Source organism: Bombina bombina, chromosome 6, assembly GCF_027579735.1.
Source record: "Bombina bombina isolate aBomBom1 chromosome 6, aBomBom1.pri, whole genome shotgun sequence".
Classification (NCBI taxonomy): Eukaryota; Metazoa; Chordata; class Amphibia; order Anura; family Bombinatoridae; genus Bombina; species Bombina bombina.
The window spans coordinates 104,997,140-105,015,599 of record NC_069504.1 but is presented as its reverse complement, the minus strand read 5'-3'; the positions used below and the strand labels follow the sequence as shown (position 1 = coordinate 105,015,599).

Here is an 18,460-nt window from a genome sequence, read left to right as displayed (position 1 = left end):
ATCTGTAAGGCTGATATGTTTAGATAATTACACTTGGATTTGAGAGGGAAAAAAAAATCATACAAGCCCATGGAATGCCCATGTTCAGCACATTTTATGATAAAAAAAAACAATTGCGTATTGTATTTTGTACTTTATAAGTACGAATTTCTGTGTGTATTTTGCACATCCAATGTATGCTTACCTGATAAATGTATTTCTTTTTTGACACGATGAGTCCACGGATCATCTCAATTACTAATGGGATATTCACCTCCTGCTCAGCAGGAGGCGGCAAAGAGCACCACAGCAGAGCTGATAAATATCACCTCCCCTCACTCCCAACCCAGTCACTTGACCGAAGTCAAGGAGAGAAAGGAAGTAATAAGGTGCAGAGGTGTCTGAAGTTTACAAACCCAACAACCTGTCTCTAATAACAGCAGGGCGGGCCGTGGACTCATCATGTCAAAAAAGAAATAAATTTATCAGGTAAGCATAAATTTTGTTTTCTTTTTTATGACACGATGAGTCCACGGATCATCTCAATTACTAATGGGATCCAATACCAAAGCTAGAGTACACAGATGATACGGAAGGCACCACTGCTTGAAGAACCTTTCTCCCAAAGGCGGCCTCAGCTGAAGCAAAAGTATGAAACTTGTAAAACTTTGAAAAAGTGTGAAGAGAGGACCAAGTTGCAGCCTTGCAAATCTGTTCCACAGAAGCTTCATTTTTGAATGCCCAAGAGTAAGCAACAGCCCTCGTGGAATGAGCCATAACACTCTCTGGAGGTTGATGTCCAGCAGTCTCATATGCAAATCGGATGATACTCTTCATCCAAAAGGAAAGGTAAGTAGCCGTAGCTTTCTGACCCTTACGCTTTCCTGAAAAAACCACAAACAAAGAGGAAGACTGACAAAAATCTTTAGTCGCCTGTAAGTAATACTTTAAAGCACGAACCACATCCAAATTGTGCAAAAGCCGTTCCTTCTGAGAAGGAGGATTAGGACACAAGGAAGGAACAACAATCTCCTGGTTAATGTTCCTGTCAGAAACGACCTTAGGAAGAAATCCTAACTTAGTACGCAAAACAACCTTATCCGAATGGAAGATAAGGTAAGGAGATACACACTGCAATGCCGAGAGTTCAGAGACTCTTTGAGCAGAGGAAATAGCAACAATAAATAAAACTTTCCAAGATAACAACGTAACATCTAAAGAATGCATAGGCTCAAACGGAGGCCGTTGGAGAACATTAAGAACTAAATTCAGACTCCATGGAGGAGTAACCGGTTTGAACACAGGACTAATTCTAACTAAGGCCTGACAAAAAGATTGAACATCTGCCAAACGTTTATGCAATAAAATAGATAAAGCAGAGATCTGACCCTTCAAAGAACTTTCCTTTTTCCAATCCTTCTTGGAGAAAAGACAAAATCCTAGGAATTCTAACTCTACTCCATGAGAAACCTTTGGATTCACACCAATATAGATATTTACGCCATATCTTATAATAAATCCTTCTGGTCACAGGTTTACGAGCCTGGATCATGGTCTCAATGACCGATTCAAAAAACCCTTGCTTAAACAGAATTAAGCGTTCAGTCTCCAAGCAGTTAGCGTCAGAGAAACTAGATTTGGATGAAGGAAGGGTCCCTGAATTAGAAGATCCTTCCTCAGCGGAAGACTCCAAGGTGGACCCCACTTGCGGATCAGGCTGGAAAACACATCTGGATGGAGTTCCCACTCCCCCGGATGAAAGGTCTGCCTGCTCAGGAAGTCCGCCTCCCAGTTGTTCACTTTTGGGATGTGGATCGCCGACAGACAACAAGCATGAGTCTCCGCCCACTGATTATCTTGGATACCTCTCTCATCGCCAAGGAACTCCTTGTTTCTCCCTGATGATTGATGTAAGCTACTGACGTTACGTTGTCCAACTGGAACCTGATGAATTTGACCGAAGCTAACTTTGAAGATCAAAAGCATTGAAGATCGCTCTCAGGGGAGAACAGACTCTGACTGAGTCCAAACTCCCTGAGCCTTTAGAGAGCCCCAGACTGCTCCCCACCCCAGAAGGCTGGCGTCTGTTGTCACAATCGCCCAGGATGGACTGCGAAAGCAGGTTTCCTGGGAGAGATGATCCAGAGACAACCACCAATGAAGAGAATCCCTTGTCTCCTGCTCCAGTAGTATTTGAGGAGACAAATTGGTATAATCTCAGTTCCATTGCCTGCAGAGGTCTGAGATGGAACCGAGCAAACAGAATGATGTCCATTGCCGCCACCATTAGCCCGACTACCTCCATTCACTGAGCCACTGATGGCTGAGGAGTGGACTGAAGGACTCGGCAAGTATCTATAATCTTTGATTTCCTGACTTCTGTCAGAAAGATCTTCATTGACAGAGAATCTATTATGGTTCCCAGGAAAGTTACCCTTGTACTTGGCATAAGAGAGCTCTCTTGTAAATTTACCTTCCACCCGTGAGAGCGAAGGAAGGTTAACACCACGTTTGTGTGGGATTCCGATAGATGAAAGGATGGCGCCTGGACTAGAATGTCGTCCAGATAGGGTGCCACTGCAATGCCCCATGAACAAAGTATCGCTAACAGAGATCCCAGAACCTTTGTGAAAATTCTGGGAGCAGTGGCAAGACCAAAAGGAAGAGCCACAAACTGAAAACGTTTGTCCAGAAAGGCAAACCTTAGGAACTTGTGATGGTTCTTGTGAATGGGAACATGCAAGTACGTGTCCTTTAAGTCCACTGTTGTCATAAATTGATCCTCCTGGATCAAAGGAAGAATGGAACGTATAGTTTCCATCTTGAAGGACGGTACCCTGAGGAACTTTAGACTTTTGAGGTCTAAAATGGGCCTGAAGGTTCCCTCCTTTTTTGGAACCACGAATAGGTTGGAGTAAAAACTCTGCCCCTGTTCCTGTAAGGGAACGAGAGCAATCACTCCCAGATCGGAGAGGTCTCTTACACAATGTAAGAATGCCTCTCTTTTTGTCTGGTCTGCAGACAATCTTGAAAGTAGGAACCTTCCTCTGGGAGGAAAACCTTTGAAATCCAACCTTTATCCCTGGGACACAATTTCTAATGCCCAGGGGTCCTGAACATCTCAGATCCAGGCTTGAACGAAGAAGGAAAGTCCTGCCCCCTACCAGATCCGGTCCTGGATCGGGGGCATGACCTTCATGCTGACTTGGATTCAACGGCAGGCTTCTTAGCCTGTTTTCCCTTATTCCAAGGCTGGCTGTATCTCCACACAGGCTTGTATTGATCCTGTTTGACAACGGGAGATGAGGAATTTCCCTTGAAATTACAAAAGGAATGAAAATTACTCTGGCACCCTTTCGTCTTATTTCTCTTATCCTGAGGGAGAAAATGACCTTTACCTCCTGTGAAATAATTTCCGATAGACCAGGACCAAATAAGTTCTTTCCCTTATATGGAATAGCCAAAAGTATGGACTTAGAAGAGACATCCGCAGACCAAGGCTTCAGCCATAAGGCTCTGCGGACCAAAATAGAAAAACCTGGTATCTTAGCTCACAGTTTGATCATTTGAAGGGAAGCGTCTGTGATAAAGGAATTAGCTAATTTGAGAGCCTGTATCCTATCTTGAATCTCATCCAATGATGTCTCTGTTCTGATAGCATCAGACAAGGCGTCAAACCAATATGCAGCCGCACTGGTGACGGTAGCAATGCACACGGCATGTTGCCATTGTAGACCCTGGTGTATGTACATTTTTGAGTAGGCCCTCTAATTTCTTGTCCATAGGATCTTTGAAAGTACAACTATCCTCTATGGGAATAGTAGTTCTCTTAGCTAAAGTAGAAATAGCGCCTTCCACCTTAGGTACTGTTTGCCAAACTTGCTTGATAGAGTCGGCTATGGGAAACATCTTCTTGAAAATAGGAGATTGAGAAAAAGGAATACCTGGTTTCTCCCACTCCTTAGCAATAATCTCAGAAGCTCGGTTAGAAACCGGAAAAACATCAGTCAAGGATTAGCTGTCTTCTAAAGTAGCTAATACCTCCTTAAGCAATAGACAGAGGTGTTCCAGCTTGAATCTAAAAGATACCACCTCAGAATCAGCAAGAGGAAGTACCCCCTCAGAATCTGAAATCTTTCCATCAGATGCTACCACAGCTTCTTCTTCCTCCGGCATCTGAGAGGAAGACTCAGAAACCGCAACAATTGCATCAGAAACCTCGCTTACTGAATGACTTGTCTGCCTCTTACGTTTACCCTGCAACATGGGAAAAGCAGATAGCGCATCAGAAATGGTAGAAGACATGAGGGAAGCGATGTCTTTTAAAGTAACCCCAGTGGTAGTTACAGAGGAGACGCAGGGCACTGTTTGTGAGGGTGGTAACACTTGGAGCGTTTGAGGAGAAAGATGCAGCATACAATGAACCTCATCATTAGAATCCTGAACAACATCCCCTTTAGAAGAAGTTGGCTCAGAAAAAATCTTATCTTTATAACTCAGTCCTCTCAAAACAAGTAGGACAGAAAGGTATTGGTGGTTCCACAAAAGCATTGCCACACAAAGCACAAGGAACATTCTGCAAAGTCCCTTGATCCATATTTGCTCACACACCAAAAGTTGAAATTTAATTAAAAAAAAAATGAATGTTGAAAAACGATACTGTGCCTTTAAATTTTAAAAGCGCAACTATTTTACTGCGCACTGCAATCAAACAAATAAAACTAACCCCCCAGTCACCTCCACACCTCAGCAGCCCTGCTGAGGCACCTACCTTATCCTAATGAGACCAGGAAGTTCCCCCAGCGCAATGGATGACCTGGATAGATGCCCAGAAACAACTGATGCAGCCCGATCCTAGGAACGCATGTAAATAGTAGCAAACATGTGTTCCTAGGCCAACACGGACCGGAGACTCCTCTCTTGCTGCCTAAACTGACTTCCTCTGAAGTCGCAAGACAGGCGCACGCGGGAAAAACTGAACCGCCCATCGTGGGCGTGAACAAAACTACGTCTTCTCCCGAGGAGAAGGAACCAACCAAAACACAAATTATTCCTCCACAGAGACTTAAGCAAGCCCATGAAGTAACCCATGGCAGGCAAAAAAAACTATAGTGCTCCCCAGCGCTCAGACCAGCCCTCCAGTGTCCATCACATTGCTGTCTAACACTCCCTCTTGTTCCATGAGAGATAGTGCCGTACAAATAAAGTGGCCCTTTACCGTGAAGCCCCTTTGTAATATAAAAGGTAGTAGTGTGTGCCCCTCTTTTCTGAGCTCTGTATTGTGCCCCCAGAAAAAGAAAAAGCACTTACCTCATAATACTGCCTGACAGCAAGGCAGTGCACAGGTTTGAGAGGTCCTCTTCCTCACATCGACCTGTAGAAAAATAAAGACTGAGTCATATCCCTTAAACTATAAAAAAGTAGGGCAGTATTAATTATGGGAGGCGCAGTGAGAATTATGTCCCACAAGTTCCCATTACTCTAAAGCCACCACTGCTCTACTGAAGAGATTGATATGGACTACGGCTACACCCTAGGACAAAGCAGCACAACCCTGTACCACTTTAAAAATAACAAACTCTTGATTGAAGAATCTTTTCTAACACCTCACTTTGCCACTTCCTATCACTAACGCAGGCAAAGAGAATGACTGGGTTGGGAGTGAGGGGAGGTGATATTTATCAGCTCTGCTGTAGTGCTCTTTGACGCCTCCTGCTGACCAGGAGGTGAATATCCCATTAGTAAATGAGATGATCGTGGACTCATCGTGTCATAAAAAAAGAAATTATGATTTACGCTGTGCATATTTAATATAATTATTGTGTAATTTGCATACAAATTTTTCGTTTTTGATCAAATTCTATTTTTGATGCACCTCAATAATACAATCCTGTCCCGTATATTTGCCACAATGGTTAAATTATTGGTTTTGTATGCATTTTAATTTATGATTTTCATTGTGCACTTTTGTAATGTATGCATCTGCTTCCCGTACAAAAATGCAGTATACGCAACTTGGCGAGGCACCCTGTTTTCGGGTAAAATGGATTTTACCTTTTTTATTTATTTTTTTTAAACTGCATTTGTGCAGTGTCCATTACTTCCTGTCATGGCCTGTTATAAACCATCTAGAGTAACATAAGATGGTTTACTATAAAGTGAATAGACAAGATAAACAGGGAGTCAAATTTGTCTATGCTGGGGGGGCGCGTGTCTCTGGGCAGCACTTTAAGTGGTTGCAATATTGGAAGCTGGGAGCAGAGTGTTGGTAAACCATCAAATGTCAGCAAATATTTTACCCATCCAACGTCAAAACTTAAATATTCACACTTAAGAGACAAAGTGGTGTCTATTGATGTTAAATGTGTTGGAAATCTGCACCTCATATCTGATCCGGAGCATATCTGATCCTGTGGTGGGCCTAGCAATGAGAGACTTTCAACATGCACCCCCTGGTAAACTGGGTTAAGCAGTACAGTGATACTGTTACTCAAATCCCTATCGCTGAACTTAAAGCTATCTTAGAAGATCATTGGACCTGATTTGTTAAAGTTATAGAGAGCATGATTATGAGACAACCTGAGGAGCAGAAACAGGCAGAAACCCCAGTTGACTCTACTGTAGAGCCTTGTGCAGGAGCGGTGGTGACCATCTCACCAGGTAAACACACCTCCGTACCTAAACCAATTAAGGAGATAAAGACCACCCACCCTAGTGGCAAACCTACGGGTGTTAATGCAATGAAACAGTACATCCATATGAAGCCACATGATAATCCTCCCTTCCTGGAACCAGAGTGAGAAATGCTGCTGGTCTTACCTGACTCATGTGATACAGTTGGAAAAGCAGCAAGGCGCCACAACAATCCGTGTGGTTCAGGATCTAACCTACAGGTCTGGAGGAGGTGAGCTGTTCAGTTAAGCAAGTCCCAGCACCTCTTAGTGGAGTGGGAAAATTTGCCCATGTTGAGTGACTGGAGTTGGCTACAGAACTGCGTCAGGCTTGTCAGAGCTGACACCTTACGGAGAGTCAGAATAACAGGCGAACTTTGGACCCCCCTACCAGGCTATGTGTCTCAGGATATATGAGGAGTAGGGCAGGGCTCGACAAGCCTGGGAGCCACTGGCTCCTAACTTATTGGGTTATTCTCCATATATCTATATACATATCCAACTGTCTGGCTCCTAAAAAATATGTGTGGCTCCTAAATATTCTTACTGGCTCCTAATTTTTAAACATATTCGTCAAGCACTGGAGTAGGGTGTAATGCACCAAAGACCGGAGTAGGCTAATTGCACGAGAATTTATAGATGTTAAAGGGACATGAAACAAAAAAAATTTTTCTTTCATGATTTAGAAAGAGAGTGCAATTTTAAACAACTTTCTAATTTACTTCTATTATCTATTTTGCTTCATTCTCTTGATATTATTTGCTGAAAAGCATATCTAGATAGGCTTAGTAGCTGCTGATTGGTGGCTACACATAGCTGCCTCGTGTGATTGGCTAACCCATGTGCACTGCTATTTCTTCAGCAAAGAATATCTAAAGAATGAAGCAAATTAGATAATAGAAGTAAATTGTAATATTTAAAATTGTATTCTCTATCTGAATCATCAAAGAACATTTTTGGGTTTAGTGTCCCTTTAAGGCACAAAGCTTAGGAAGCCACGGTCAGCTCCCCCATTTTATTACAGTCCTTTGAAGAATGCAACGCCCATCTATCACCAATTTTAACAGAGGACTTTGCATAATCCTAGATATTGTTATGGCACTTTGTGTCATTAATCACACGTTTACACAGAACTATTAGTGAAGGACTGTATAGTCTAAAGATTATAGTCTGTTATCTGTGCTGACCATCGATTATGAGGGTAAATTGTTGAGAGTTCCACATAGCTGTCTTGTGTTCACTTTTTAATGTGAGTGATCAAAGCATCAAATCTGGCTTGCTTCTTTAGTTTATATACCTATATTAAGCTGATAACTTGTACGTGTGTGTGCTTTACTGAATAGTTGTTCATGTGTTTATTCTAAACTGCTGTTTGTTTATGCATTTTTCAGTGAAGCTGGGATAGTGTATTGCATGTACAGTTTGTTTTTTAAGTTACTATGCCTTTAATATATTAAATATGGATAGGACACGTTTTCTCTCTCAATTTTACAATATATTTAGTCAGTTTCTGAGGTTACTTTAAGGGGGTCTTAAAAGGTGTAAATTCTGCTATTTTATGACTCGTATATGTATTTTCCTCACCAACTTCTTTTTATTATCTGTCCCTATAATTATAAATAGGTTTTATGGCACACAGTTTAAGTTGAATCTTGATAAATGTTTATAACCTTACTCCATAGCAATTAACCTTTTACCGCCGTCCTAACTGCGCTGGGCTTTAGCGCTGTTAGGACGGCATGGAACGTCCTAGCCGTTTGGCTCTCCTGAAGCCAACGGCGCTTCCAGAATAGCATCATAAGGAAGCCCCCCTGACATGATCCCATCATTGAAATCTCATGATTGCGTGATTTCAATTTGTTTACATCAGAACGTTGTTCCTATGTAGACAAATTAACCCTGTCATCAAAGGGTTAATTGGGAATTCCATGCGCACTCAATATTACCTCAAACTCCTAGCTTATTCCAGACAGCTACCCTGGCTAAGATATATACCATACACATTAAATATTACTTCAAACTCCCTGATTATAAGATATATACCATGCACACTCAATATTACTTCAAACTCCTGGTTATAAGATATATATACCATGCACACTCAATATTACTTCAAACTCCTGGTTATAAGATATATACCATGCACACTCAATATTACTTCAAACTGCTAGCTTATTTTAGACAGTTACCCTGACTATAAGATATATACAGTACAATCAAAGTGTATTTTAACAACTTAATTGTTTTGCGAGCTATTATACTAGTAATATGTTCTACATATAAGTGCATAAAAACTAGTCACCTTACCTCCTTGAAGTGTAAACACCCCAATTTTGCTTATATAACTACAGGCGGCCCTCGGTTTACGCCCGTTCAATTTGCGCCGGTTCAGAATAACAACCTTTTTTTTTTCAGTCATGTGCAGTAATTAAAATAGCCAGTAGGTGGAGCTGTCTGCTTGTTTTGCAGCAAAGTTATGCAACTTAACAGGTCTGAAATTGATCTGTGTACACAGAACAGACCGCTATCGAGCAGCCACTTCCCTATTATCTTTCTGTCCAGCAGTTTGAGGTGAGGGTGCCTAACTGCTTATTAATCACTGCAGATTGAAATGCATAGAATAGGTGCAGACCCAATATTATCTAACATGCTAACAATGCAGAGAACTGATTGCAGAAAAATGCAAGTAGGAAAACGTTTTTGTTCATTAAACTTAGTTTGATGATGATACAATCTATATTATTAGGTTTATAATGCTGTTTAGGATTTAAAGTCTTCATTTCAAAGCTTTAAAAATAATGTATTAGGTTCCAGGCCCCTCTCAAAATTGTCATAATTTACACCTAACTCCCTCACCTTCCCTTTGACTTACATTATAAACTGGGTTTCGATTTACAACCATTCCTCCTGGAACCTAACCCCGGCGTAAACTGAGGGCTACCTGTACTGCTCTTCTGTGTTCATGAATGGTCATCTTACAATGATGGGTGTCACTGTCAACCTTACCTTTAGCTTTGGCACGAGTAAGCATACTTTCCTAGTCTTATGAGATACCAAAATATTTGAAGTCTTATGTCATTGCAGTGATGCTTATAATCAAGTGGGAGTGTATTCTTACCACCCATAACAAATCAAATATATTCTATTTAAGCTCCAGGTGCAGATTCTACTCCATGGACAACTGAAGAGCAAAAACTTTTAGAGCAAGCCTTGAAGACATATGCTGTGAATACTCCTGAGAGGTGGGAAAAAATTGCAGCTGCGGTCCCTGGCCGGTCCAAGAAAGACTGCATGAAGCGATACAAGGTGAGGAACACGGTCTTTTCTATATACTTACTGAACTGTAAAGGGACAGTGTACTGTAAAATATTTACCCTTAATGTTTCCAATGACTTGTTATACCAGCTGCATAGTATAAAATGTATGGGAAATTGCTTCGTGTTTATTTTTGTATATGAAATAGCTGTTTTTCCTTGCAACCACAACCCATTAAAATAAATTGAGCTTTCAGGAAAACCAGATCTCCTTATTTTATAACTTTCTGTATAAACAAAATTGCTTTTTTATATGATCTGTCCTTCTTAGAACATTACTTATCTCTCCTAATCCCCACTGGGAGTGTAATTTATTCTATTGGCTGTGTTTAAACAATAGCCAATACTTCTTTATAGGTAGGGATACCACAGGCAACATCAGATATTTCAAATGCAGATAGAAAGGGTAAATTAGCTATTTGTAAGCAATTAAATACACTCCAGCAGGTAAAATAGATTAAGAACAAAATGTAGGGTACACTGTCCCTTTAAAGGACCAACTCAGTGTAATGTAAAATTTCAGGATAGTGTACTAATTGACCAACTATTTTAAAGGGACATAAAACCCAAGTTTTTTTCTTTCAGGATTCAGATAGATCATGTGATTTTAAACAACTTTCCAATTTACTTCTATTATCTAATTTGTTTTGTTGTCTTGGTATCCTTTGTATAAAAGGGATACCTAGGTAGACTCAACTGTTGCCGATTGGTGGCTGCACATATGCCTTTTTATGGGCTCACCCAGTACATTCAGCTAACTCACAAGTAGTGCATTGCTGCTTCTTCAACAAAGGATACCAAGACAATGAAGGAAAAACATAACAGAAGTAAATTGGAAAGTTGTTTAGAACTGTATTTCTTTTACAAGATATGACAAGTCCACGGATTTCATCCTTACTTGTGGGATTTATCCTCCTGCTAACAGGAAGTGTCAAAGAGCACCACAGCAGAGCTGTATATATAGCTCCTCCCTTCCCTCCCACCCCAGTCATTCTCTTTACCTGTGTTAGTAGATAGGAGAGATGGCAAAGTGAGGTGTTAGTAAAGATTCTTCAATAAAGTGTTTATTATTTTTTAAAGTGGTGCTACTTTGTGCTGGGGTGTAGCCTAGACCAAATCACTCTCTTCAGTAAAAAAAAGAGAAGCATTTGGTGGCTTTAAGGCAATAGGAACTGGTGAGACATATTTCTCACTGCACCTCCTATACATTGTTTGCTGCCCTAAATACAGATAGCCTAAGCCCTTTTAACTCAGGCTGATCTTTGTCCACAGGGCTATGGGAGGGAGAAGACCTCTGCAAACCTGCTGGACTGCCATGCTGTCGCACAGCATTACAGGTAAGTGCTCACTTTATTATTTCTGAGGACTACACACTATCTCAGATTAAAAGTGAGCACTGCATTATTACAGTCACTTTTCAAGAGCCGAGTCAGGAAAGGGCTCTGATGGTGTTGGGACTGTTTTTATATACACTGGGGCTGGGTCTCATCAGTGTTATTTTGCTCTCGGTAGTGATATAATATGCTACCCGGGTGATGGCTCCGTATTATGTTATGGTAGCATAAGAATGGCGTAACTCCCAATATCGGTATTATACCAGCCGATCGGGAGGTTTGTTTGTCCGTTCATTGCAAAAGAGGTTTTATTATTTTTTGTCTTAGGACCACTTTGGGTTTATAGTGTTTTGTTTTTTTTACATAGAGATAAAGGCTCCATCTTGGAGCTGGCTGCCCACGATGGGCGGGACTTGAGGTAGTACTATGCAGGTGGCTCCATTCTTGCGACTTTGCTGCGCGAGTGTTTCAGCCTACGACGCCCACGATGGGCGGAGCTAGGCTATGCTTTAGAAGTTTTGCGCGCCCTTTTTCTACCGTTCTAAGAACGCTTTGTGAATAATGGGCTATTTACTAGATACCTTTTTCTGTCAGTTTTACTGTTGCTGACACAAGGGTTATCGGCTTGTTTCTTTCATAATCTCCTTGAAATCATAGTGTGCTTAAAGAGACAATGTTTGTAGTAACCATATTACCAGCTCTACTCCATTTTAATTCATTTTTTTACTGTAAAATGGCTCAAATATGGGGTGTCGCTATTGTTAAAGAGGCAGTAGTGTTTTCATTCATTGTGACTCGGAATGGAATGATGGTGCATAAAATGTCGTCCTTTTTCACTTAAAGGGACAGTACCGATTTTCGTTGGGTTTCTTTTGTTACATACTTGACAAAAAAAAGTGTGCACATGAAATAAAAATTTTACATTCCACTGTTTCCTGTATAATACAGTTTGGTACTTGCAAAACAAGTGTGCACCTGAAATAAAGATTTTTCTTTCTCCCACATGCGGTACTCTGCGGTTCCTTGCAGCACATGTCTAGGTTGCTTTACTGTTCATAGCACTGTCCATTCCAGCAAGATTAACATAGTACTTGACTACTTTCTGTCACTGACAAAGGAGGTTTCAATATTTCACTCCTTTTATTTCTGCAGATTTATGTAGAGAAAAATGTTATCCTTTTTAAAACTTAGAGGTAATAACATATTTGCTTGAGTTGCTTTTTATTTACACATCTTTTACACATTTTCTAAATAGTGTCTGCATTTATTGCTCACCTGCAGGCAGTGCTCTGCGGTTCCTTGCATAGATATTGCTTACATTTCCTTAGCAATGGTTAGTTACAGCTATATTGCTATTTATATTGGTCTGGTTCTGCATGACAGAAAGAGATACTCTTTTTTTTTTTTTTTACTTTCAACAGACAGTGCAGAGTTTGTGTGTGTAAATTTTTTTAACAGAATTGAACCTGTTTTTTTGTTCTGTCCTTTGTGACTTGGAATGGTCTCAAAACTCACAAATGCATATAGCCGGTCAGGTAGCTTGACAACTGCTTAGACACTGGGGCTTCACTCTGTGACTCCCTTGGGGGAGATACAAGACCAGATAAAGGCTATGAAACTTGCTAATGCCTTTCTTACAGAAGCTTATTTACAGATCTTCAACTAACAACTAAGAGTTCGGCTCTAGCCCGCAGGGCCTTATGGCTACAGCCTTGGTCCGTGGATGTGTATTCTAAGCAGCCCACAGATAGCTCAGCAGGCTAAGACACTGTGGCTGAACTCTGTAGCAACCCAAGGGTTGCAGGTTCGGTCCTCGGTGAGGTCTATTTAGCCTTTCATCCTTCCGAGGCTGATAGAAATGAGCAGTGTTTAGAGACCCTTACGGGTGATTAGTTGCACTTTACAAGTACCCAATACATACAATGAATCCTTTTGGAATTCCACAGGAATTGTTTCCCTTTTTTCTCCGCTAAGCAGGAATAACCTAAGCCTGCATGGAAGCCCAACCTTCTTGGTAGTCCAAGCCAAACAAGAAGCCTGAAATTGCAACTAAGTCAGCGTGAAGGGCATGATCCCGATCAGAGGAAATGTCCCAGGGGTATAAATTGGAATTCAAAGATTTTCCCCCTATCAGCAGGTTCCTTCCTTCTAGATTTTCTGCAGATCAGATACAGGAGAAGCGTTCTTACGTTGCATGTTCATGACCACAGTGGACCTAAAGGACGCATGCCTACATGTTCCCATTCACAGGGACCATTACAAGTTTCTAAGGTTTACATTCTTTGCATACACTTTGTTACTGGCATTACCTTTTGGCCTGGCCACTGTTCCAAGAATATTTGCAAAGGTGCTGGGATCTCTTCTGGCGGTTCTTCGACCACAGGGCATTGGAGTGGCACCGTCTCTGGACGATATTCTATTCAAGCGCCATCATTTCAACAAGCCAGATCCTATACCAACCTGGTATTCTCCTTCCTGTGTACTCATAGGTGGAAAATAAATCTAAAGTAAAAAAAATGGAAAAGGGGCTCCTTGTTTCCAAGTACCAGGGTAACCTTTCTAGGGACCATAATAGATTCCCTATTGATAATTTTTCTGACGAAGGTCAGGAAAACAAATTTGTTACATTCCTGTTGTGCCCTTCAGTCCATTCTCCAGCCTTTGGTGGCTCAATGTATTGGAAGTAATTGGACTGATGGTGGCGACACTGGATATAATCCTTTTTGCTTGGTTCCATCTCAAACCTCTATAGCTAAGCATTCTCAGACAATGGAAAAGGGATTATACAGACCTGTCTCTTCTGATAACTCTAGATCAGGAGACAAGGGATTTTCTTCAGTGGTGGTTGTCTCTGGATCATCTATCCCGGGGAACCTGCTTTTTCAGGCCGGTTGGGAGATTGTAACAACAGATGCCAGTCTTCTGGGGTGGGGAGCTGTCTGGAACTCCCTGAAGGCTCAGGGACTTTGGACTCGGTCAGTTTTCTGTGTAAACATTCTAGAGCTGAGAGTGATTCTCAATGTGCTTCTGGCCTGGCCTTGATTAGTCGCGGCCACATTTCTCGGGTTACAGTCGGACGGACAATATAACATCAATCATCAGGGGGGAACAGGAAGTTCCCTAGCGATGTCAGAAGTATCCAAAATAGTTCAATGGACGGAGACCCGTTCTTGTTGCATGTCAGCGATCCACATCCCGGGAGTAGACAATGGGGAGGTGGATTTCTTGAGCAGACAGACGTTTCATCCGGGGGAGTGGGAACTCCATCCGGAGGTCTTTGCCAACCTGATTCTCAGATGGGGCAGACCGGAGCTGGATCTTATGGCATCTCGTCAGAATGCCAAACTTCCGAGATACGGATCCAGGTCCAGGGATCCTCAGGCCGAACTGATAGATGCCTTGGTCGTTCAACCTAGCTTTTGTGTTTCCGCCGTTTGCTCTCCTTCCCCGGGTGATTGCTCGAATCAAACAGGAGAGGGCTTCGGTGATCCTCATCGCTCCTGCGTGACCTTGCAGGACTTGGTATTTCGATCTGGTGGACATGTCCTCTCTGCCGCCGTGGAAGCTTCCATTGAGGCAGGACCTTCTCATTCAGGGACCCTTCCATCATCCGAATCTAATTTCTCTGCAAATCACTACTTGGAGATTGAACGCTTGATTTTATCTAAGCGAGGGTTCTCTGATTCGGTCATTGATACCTTGATCCAGGCACGTAAGTCTGTTACTAGAAAGATTTACCATAAGATATGGCGTAAATATCTTTATTGGTGTGAATCCAAGGGCTACTCATGGAGTAAGATTAGGATTCCTAGGATTTTATCCTTTCTCCAAGAAGGATTGGAGAAAGGGTTCTCAGCAAGTTCCTTAAAGGGACAGATGTCTGCTTTATCTATTTTGCTACACAAACGTCTGGCAGATATTCCAGATGTTCAATCTTTTTGTCAGGCTCTGACTAGAATCAGGCCTGTGTTTAGACCTATTGCTCCTCCTTGGAGTTTGAATTTAGTTCTTAAGGTTCTTCAAGGGGTTCCGTTTGAACCTATAAATTCCATAGATATTAAATTGTTATCTTGGAAAGTTTTTATTTTTGGTTGCTATTTCTTCTGCTCGCAGAGTTTCTGAGCTTTCGGCATTACAATGTGATTCTCCTTACCTTATTTTTCATTCCGATAAGGTAGTGTTACGTACCAAACCTGGTTTTCTTCCTAAGGTTGTTTCCAACAAAAATATTGATCAGGAAATTATTATTGTGTCCTAATCCTCCTCCTAAAAAGGAGTGTCTGTTGCATAACTTGGACGTGGTCCGTGCCCTGAAGTTTTACTTGCAGGCGACTAAAGAATTTCGTCAATCATCTCCATTATTTGTTGTTTTTTCTGGGTAACGTAGGGGCCAGAAAGCTACGGCTACCTCTTTTTCCTTTTGGCTGAAGAGTATCATCTGTTTTGCATATGAGACTGCTGGACAGCAGCCTCCTGAGAGAATTACGGCTCATTCTACTAGGGCTGTGGCTTCCTTATGGGCATTTAAGAATTATGCTTCTGTTGGAGAGATTTGCAAGGTTGCGACTTGGTCGTCTCTTCACACTTTTTCCAAATTTTCCAAATTTTACACTTTTGCCTCGTCTGAGGCTGTTTTTTGCGAGAAAGTTTCTTCAAGCAGTGGTGCCTTATGTTTAGGTTCCTGTCTTGTCCCTCCCTTTCATCCGTGTCCTATAGCTTTGGTATTGTATCCCATAAGTAAGAATGAAATCCGTGGACTCGTCATATCTTGTAAAAGAAAATTTATGCTTACCTGATAAATGTATTTCTTTTACGTTATGACGAGTCCATGGCCCACCCTGTCATTTTCTAAGACAGGTCTTTTATTTTTGTTAAACTTCAGTCACCTCTGCACCTTGGCTTTTCCTTTCTCTTCCTAACTTCGGTCGAATGACTGGAGTGGGAGGGAAGGGAGGAGCTATATATACACAGCTCTGCTGTGGTGCTCTTTGCCTCCTCCTGCTGACCAGGAGGCGATATCCCATAAGTAAGGATGAAATCCGTGGACTTGTCATATCGTAAAAGAAATACATTTATCAGGTAAGCATAAATTTCCTTTCTCTTTTGAAGTTAGGAAATAAAAATGTTGGGTGTCATGTCCTTTTAGTTCTTTCTTAAAACTTACTTTTTAAATGCCCTCGTTTATACCACCGCAGCCTGTCCGCCCAAGTCCTGAGGAGTATTTTCTGCATCTTGATTGATTGTTTACATTAGCCAATCACGATGCAGTCATTTTAATGTGTGATGCACGCTCGCTCACATCAGTCATTGTATTGACTTGGGTGCTACAGAAGAGAGAACAGCACAGCTGTATGTTCAGTGAAGCTGTTCCTTTGGAGAACAAATATATTGCAGTAACATTTTTTTTTTCTTTCGACAAAGCTATTATTTATGCTAGTTTTGTCCTGGTATCAAGTTCAATGTTTGTTAAAATAAAAATCGTGTGCAAACAAGGTTTGTCTCCAATTTTCTATTTCTGAAATATCCATACCCAAATAAAATTTGCTCCCATATAAAAATCAGCATTGCATATGATCCAACTGCTGTTGCTTACTACTTGTTCTGAGAACTCAGGAGCACATTGTATCAATGACACCTGAGCATGCAGGCTCATATATGACTGAGGTCACATGGACATTTTTCGTTGCATAAAACTTAATTTTCTCTGAAATGGTTAATCTTTTGAAGATCTGCTAAGCAAGAATTGATTGGCAACATGTGGTTATTATTGAAAATAGGCAATTTTGAGTGGTCCTTTAACCATGAACTCAGGTTCACATTTAAATTAGGAGTATTTAAATGTTTTTATAACAGAGCCTCTAATGGTAAGGGGGGTATTTTAATTGTATCAGCCTTTGTTGTTATTAGCCTGTGTATATTACCTAGAATACTGGGATTTTGGCACAAATAGAAGCACACTGTGGCATTGTTACTTATCCACAATTTGTGCCATGTTACTGAATGTTGTTTGTTTTTAGAAATGCTGTAAACAAATCGGCTTAGTTTTAGAAAAAAAAATTAAAATGCAAGATTACAACCTCTCAAATTTTGTCTTTCTAGGAACTTGTTGAAATGGTGAAAGCCAAGAAAGCTGCACAAGAACAAGTCCAGAATGCCACCAAGGCTAAAAAATGAACATGTAATAATTGTGTTATATTTTATAATAAAAAAGCAAATACAAGACAAGTATTTGAATAATTTACATTTATGTTTAATGCACATGAGAGCTTGTAAAGATTTACAGTTCTAATCACCAGACAGGCTTAAACTAATATCAGTTTATCTTTGCGGATTGTGGTTGTGGTCATTTGATACAATTACTGGCATCAGCTGCTAGATTCACATTTATATACATTTCACCTCATACCAAGTGTGTACATTACAATTGTTTACAAAGCCACAAAATGGCTGATGTAATATTGATAAGAACTTTTTGAAGATGTTACAAGCTGATTATTAAAGTATACAAAAAAGTGATGGGATGGGCTATCCCTTGGGAGTCCTACAAGGATCATTAGAAATTGTGCATCTCTTTGAGACTTGGCAGTAAAAAGGGCAAACATCAGCTCTAGTCTCTGAGCCAGTACATTCCGCTTCGTATCCTGTCATAATCAGGGAGCTGTCCAATAGGTCCTAGGGAAAAAAAGCAAAGTGTTAATAGATATGGAATCTTGTTGGACTATGCTAGATTTGCCTTGCTGTAATCTCAGAACCTAGCACAGTTAGTAAAAAAGAAAAAAATTACATATATAGCTCTTGAAACAAAATGAGACCACTGCAAAATTATCACTTTCTCTGGTTTTACTATTTATAGGTTTTTATAGAATAAAATAAAAATGTTCATTTTACTCAAACTACTGACATGTCTCCCAAATTCCAGATAAAAATATTGTAATTTAGAGCATTTATTTTTAGAAAATGACAACTGAACAAAAAAGATGCCGTGTTTTCAGACCTTGAATAATGCAAAGAAAACTAGTTCATGTTTATTTATTTTTAAACACAATACTAATTTAATTTAGCAGGAGTTCAGAAATCAATATTTGGTGGAATAAAAAGATATTTTTTTTTAATCACAGCTGTCATGCGTCTTGGTTTTGTTTGATGGCTTGTAACCATCCAT

At 40.7% G+C, this 18,460-nt stretch overlaps 2 protein-coding genes across 2 annotated transcripts in view; one reads left to right on the top strand and one right to left on the bottom strand.

The window, feature by feature from the left end:
* Positions 1 to 17,523, top strand: part of DNAJC2 (DnaJ heat shock protein family (Hsp40) member C2) — a 155,134-nt gene extending 137,611 nt beyond the window's left edge. Inside the window, exons 16-17 of the mRNA XM_053716540.1 lie at positions 9,802 to 9,956; positions 17,398 to 17,523. Of these exons, the coding sequence (XP_053572515.1) occupies positions 9,802 to 9,956; positions 17,398 to 17,472 (230 nt within the window). The 3' untranslated portion in view covers positions 17,473 to 17,523. The remainder of the gene's footprint in view (positions 1 to 9,801; positions 9,957 to 17,397) is intronic.
* Positions 17,524 to 17,526: 3 nt separating this feature from the next.
* Positions 17,527 to 18,460, bottom strand: part of PMPCB (peptidase, mitochondrial processing subunit beta) — a 51,410-nt gene continuing 50,476 nt past the window's right edge. The window contains exon 13 of the mRNA XM_053716541.1: positions 17,527 to 17,970. Coding sequence (XP_053572516.1) covers positions 17,906 to 17,970 — 65 coding nt within the window. The 3' untranslated portion in view covers positions 17,527 to 17,905. The remainder of the gene's footprint in view (positions 17,971 to 18,460) is intronic.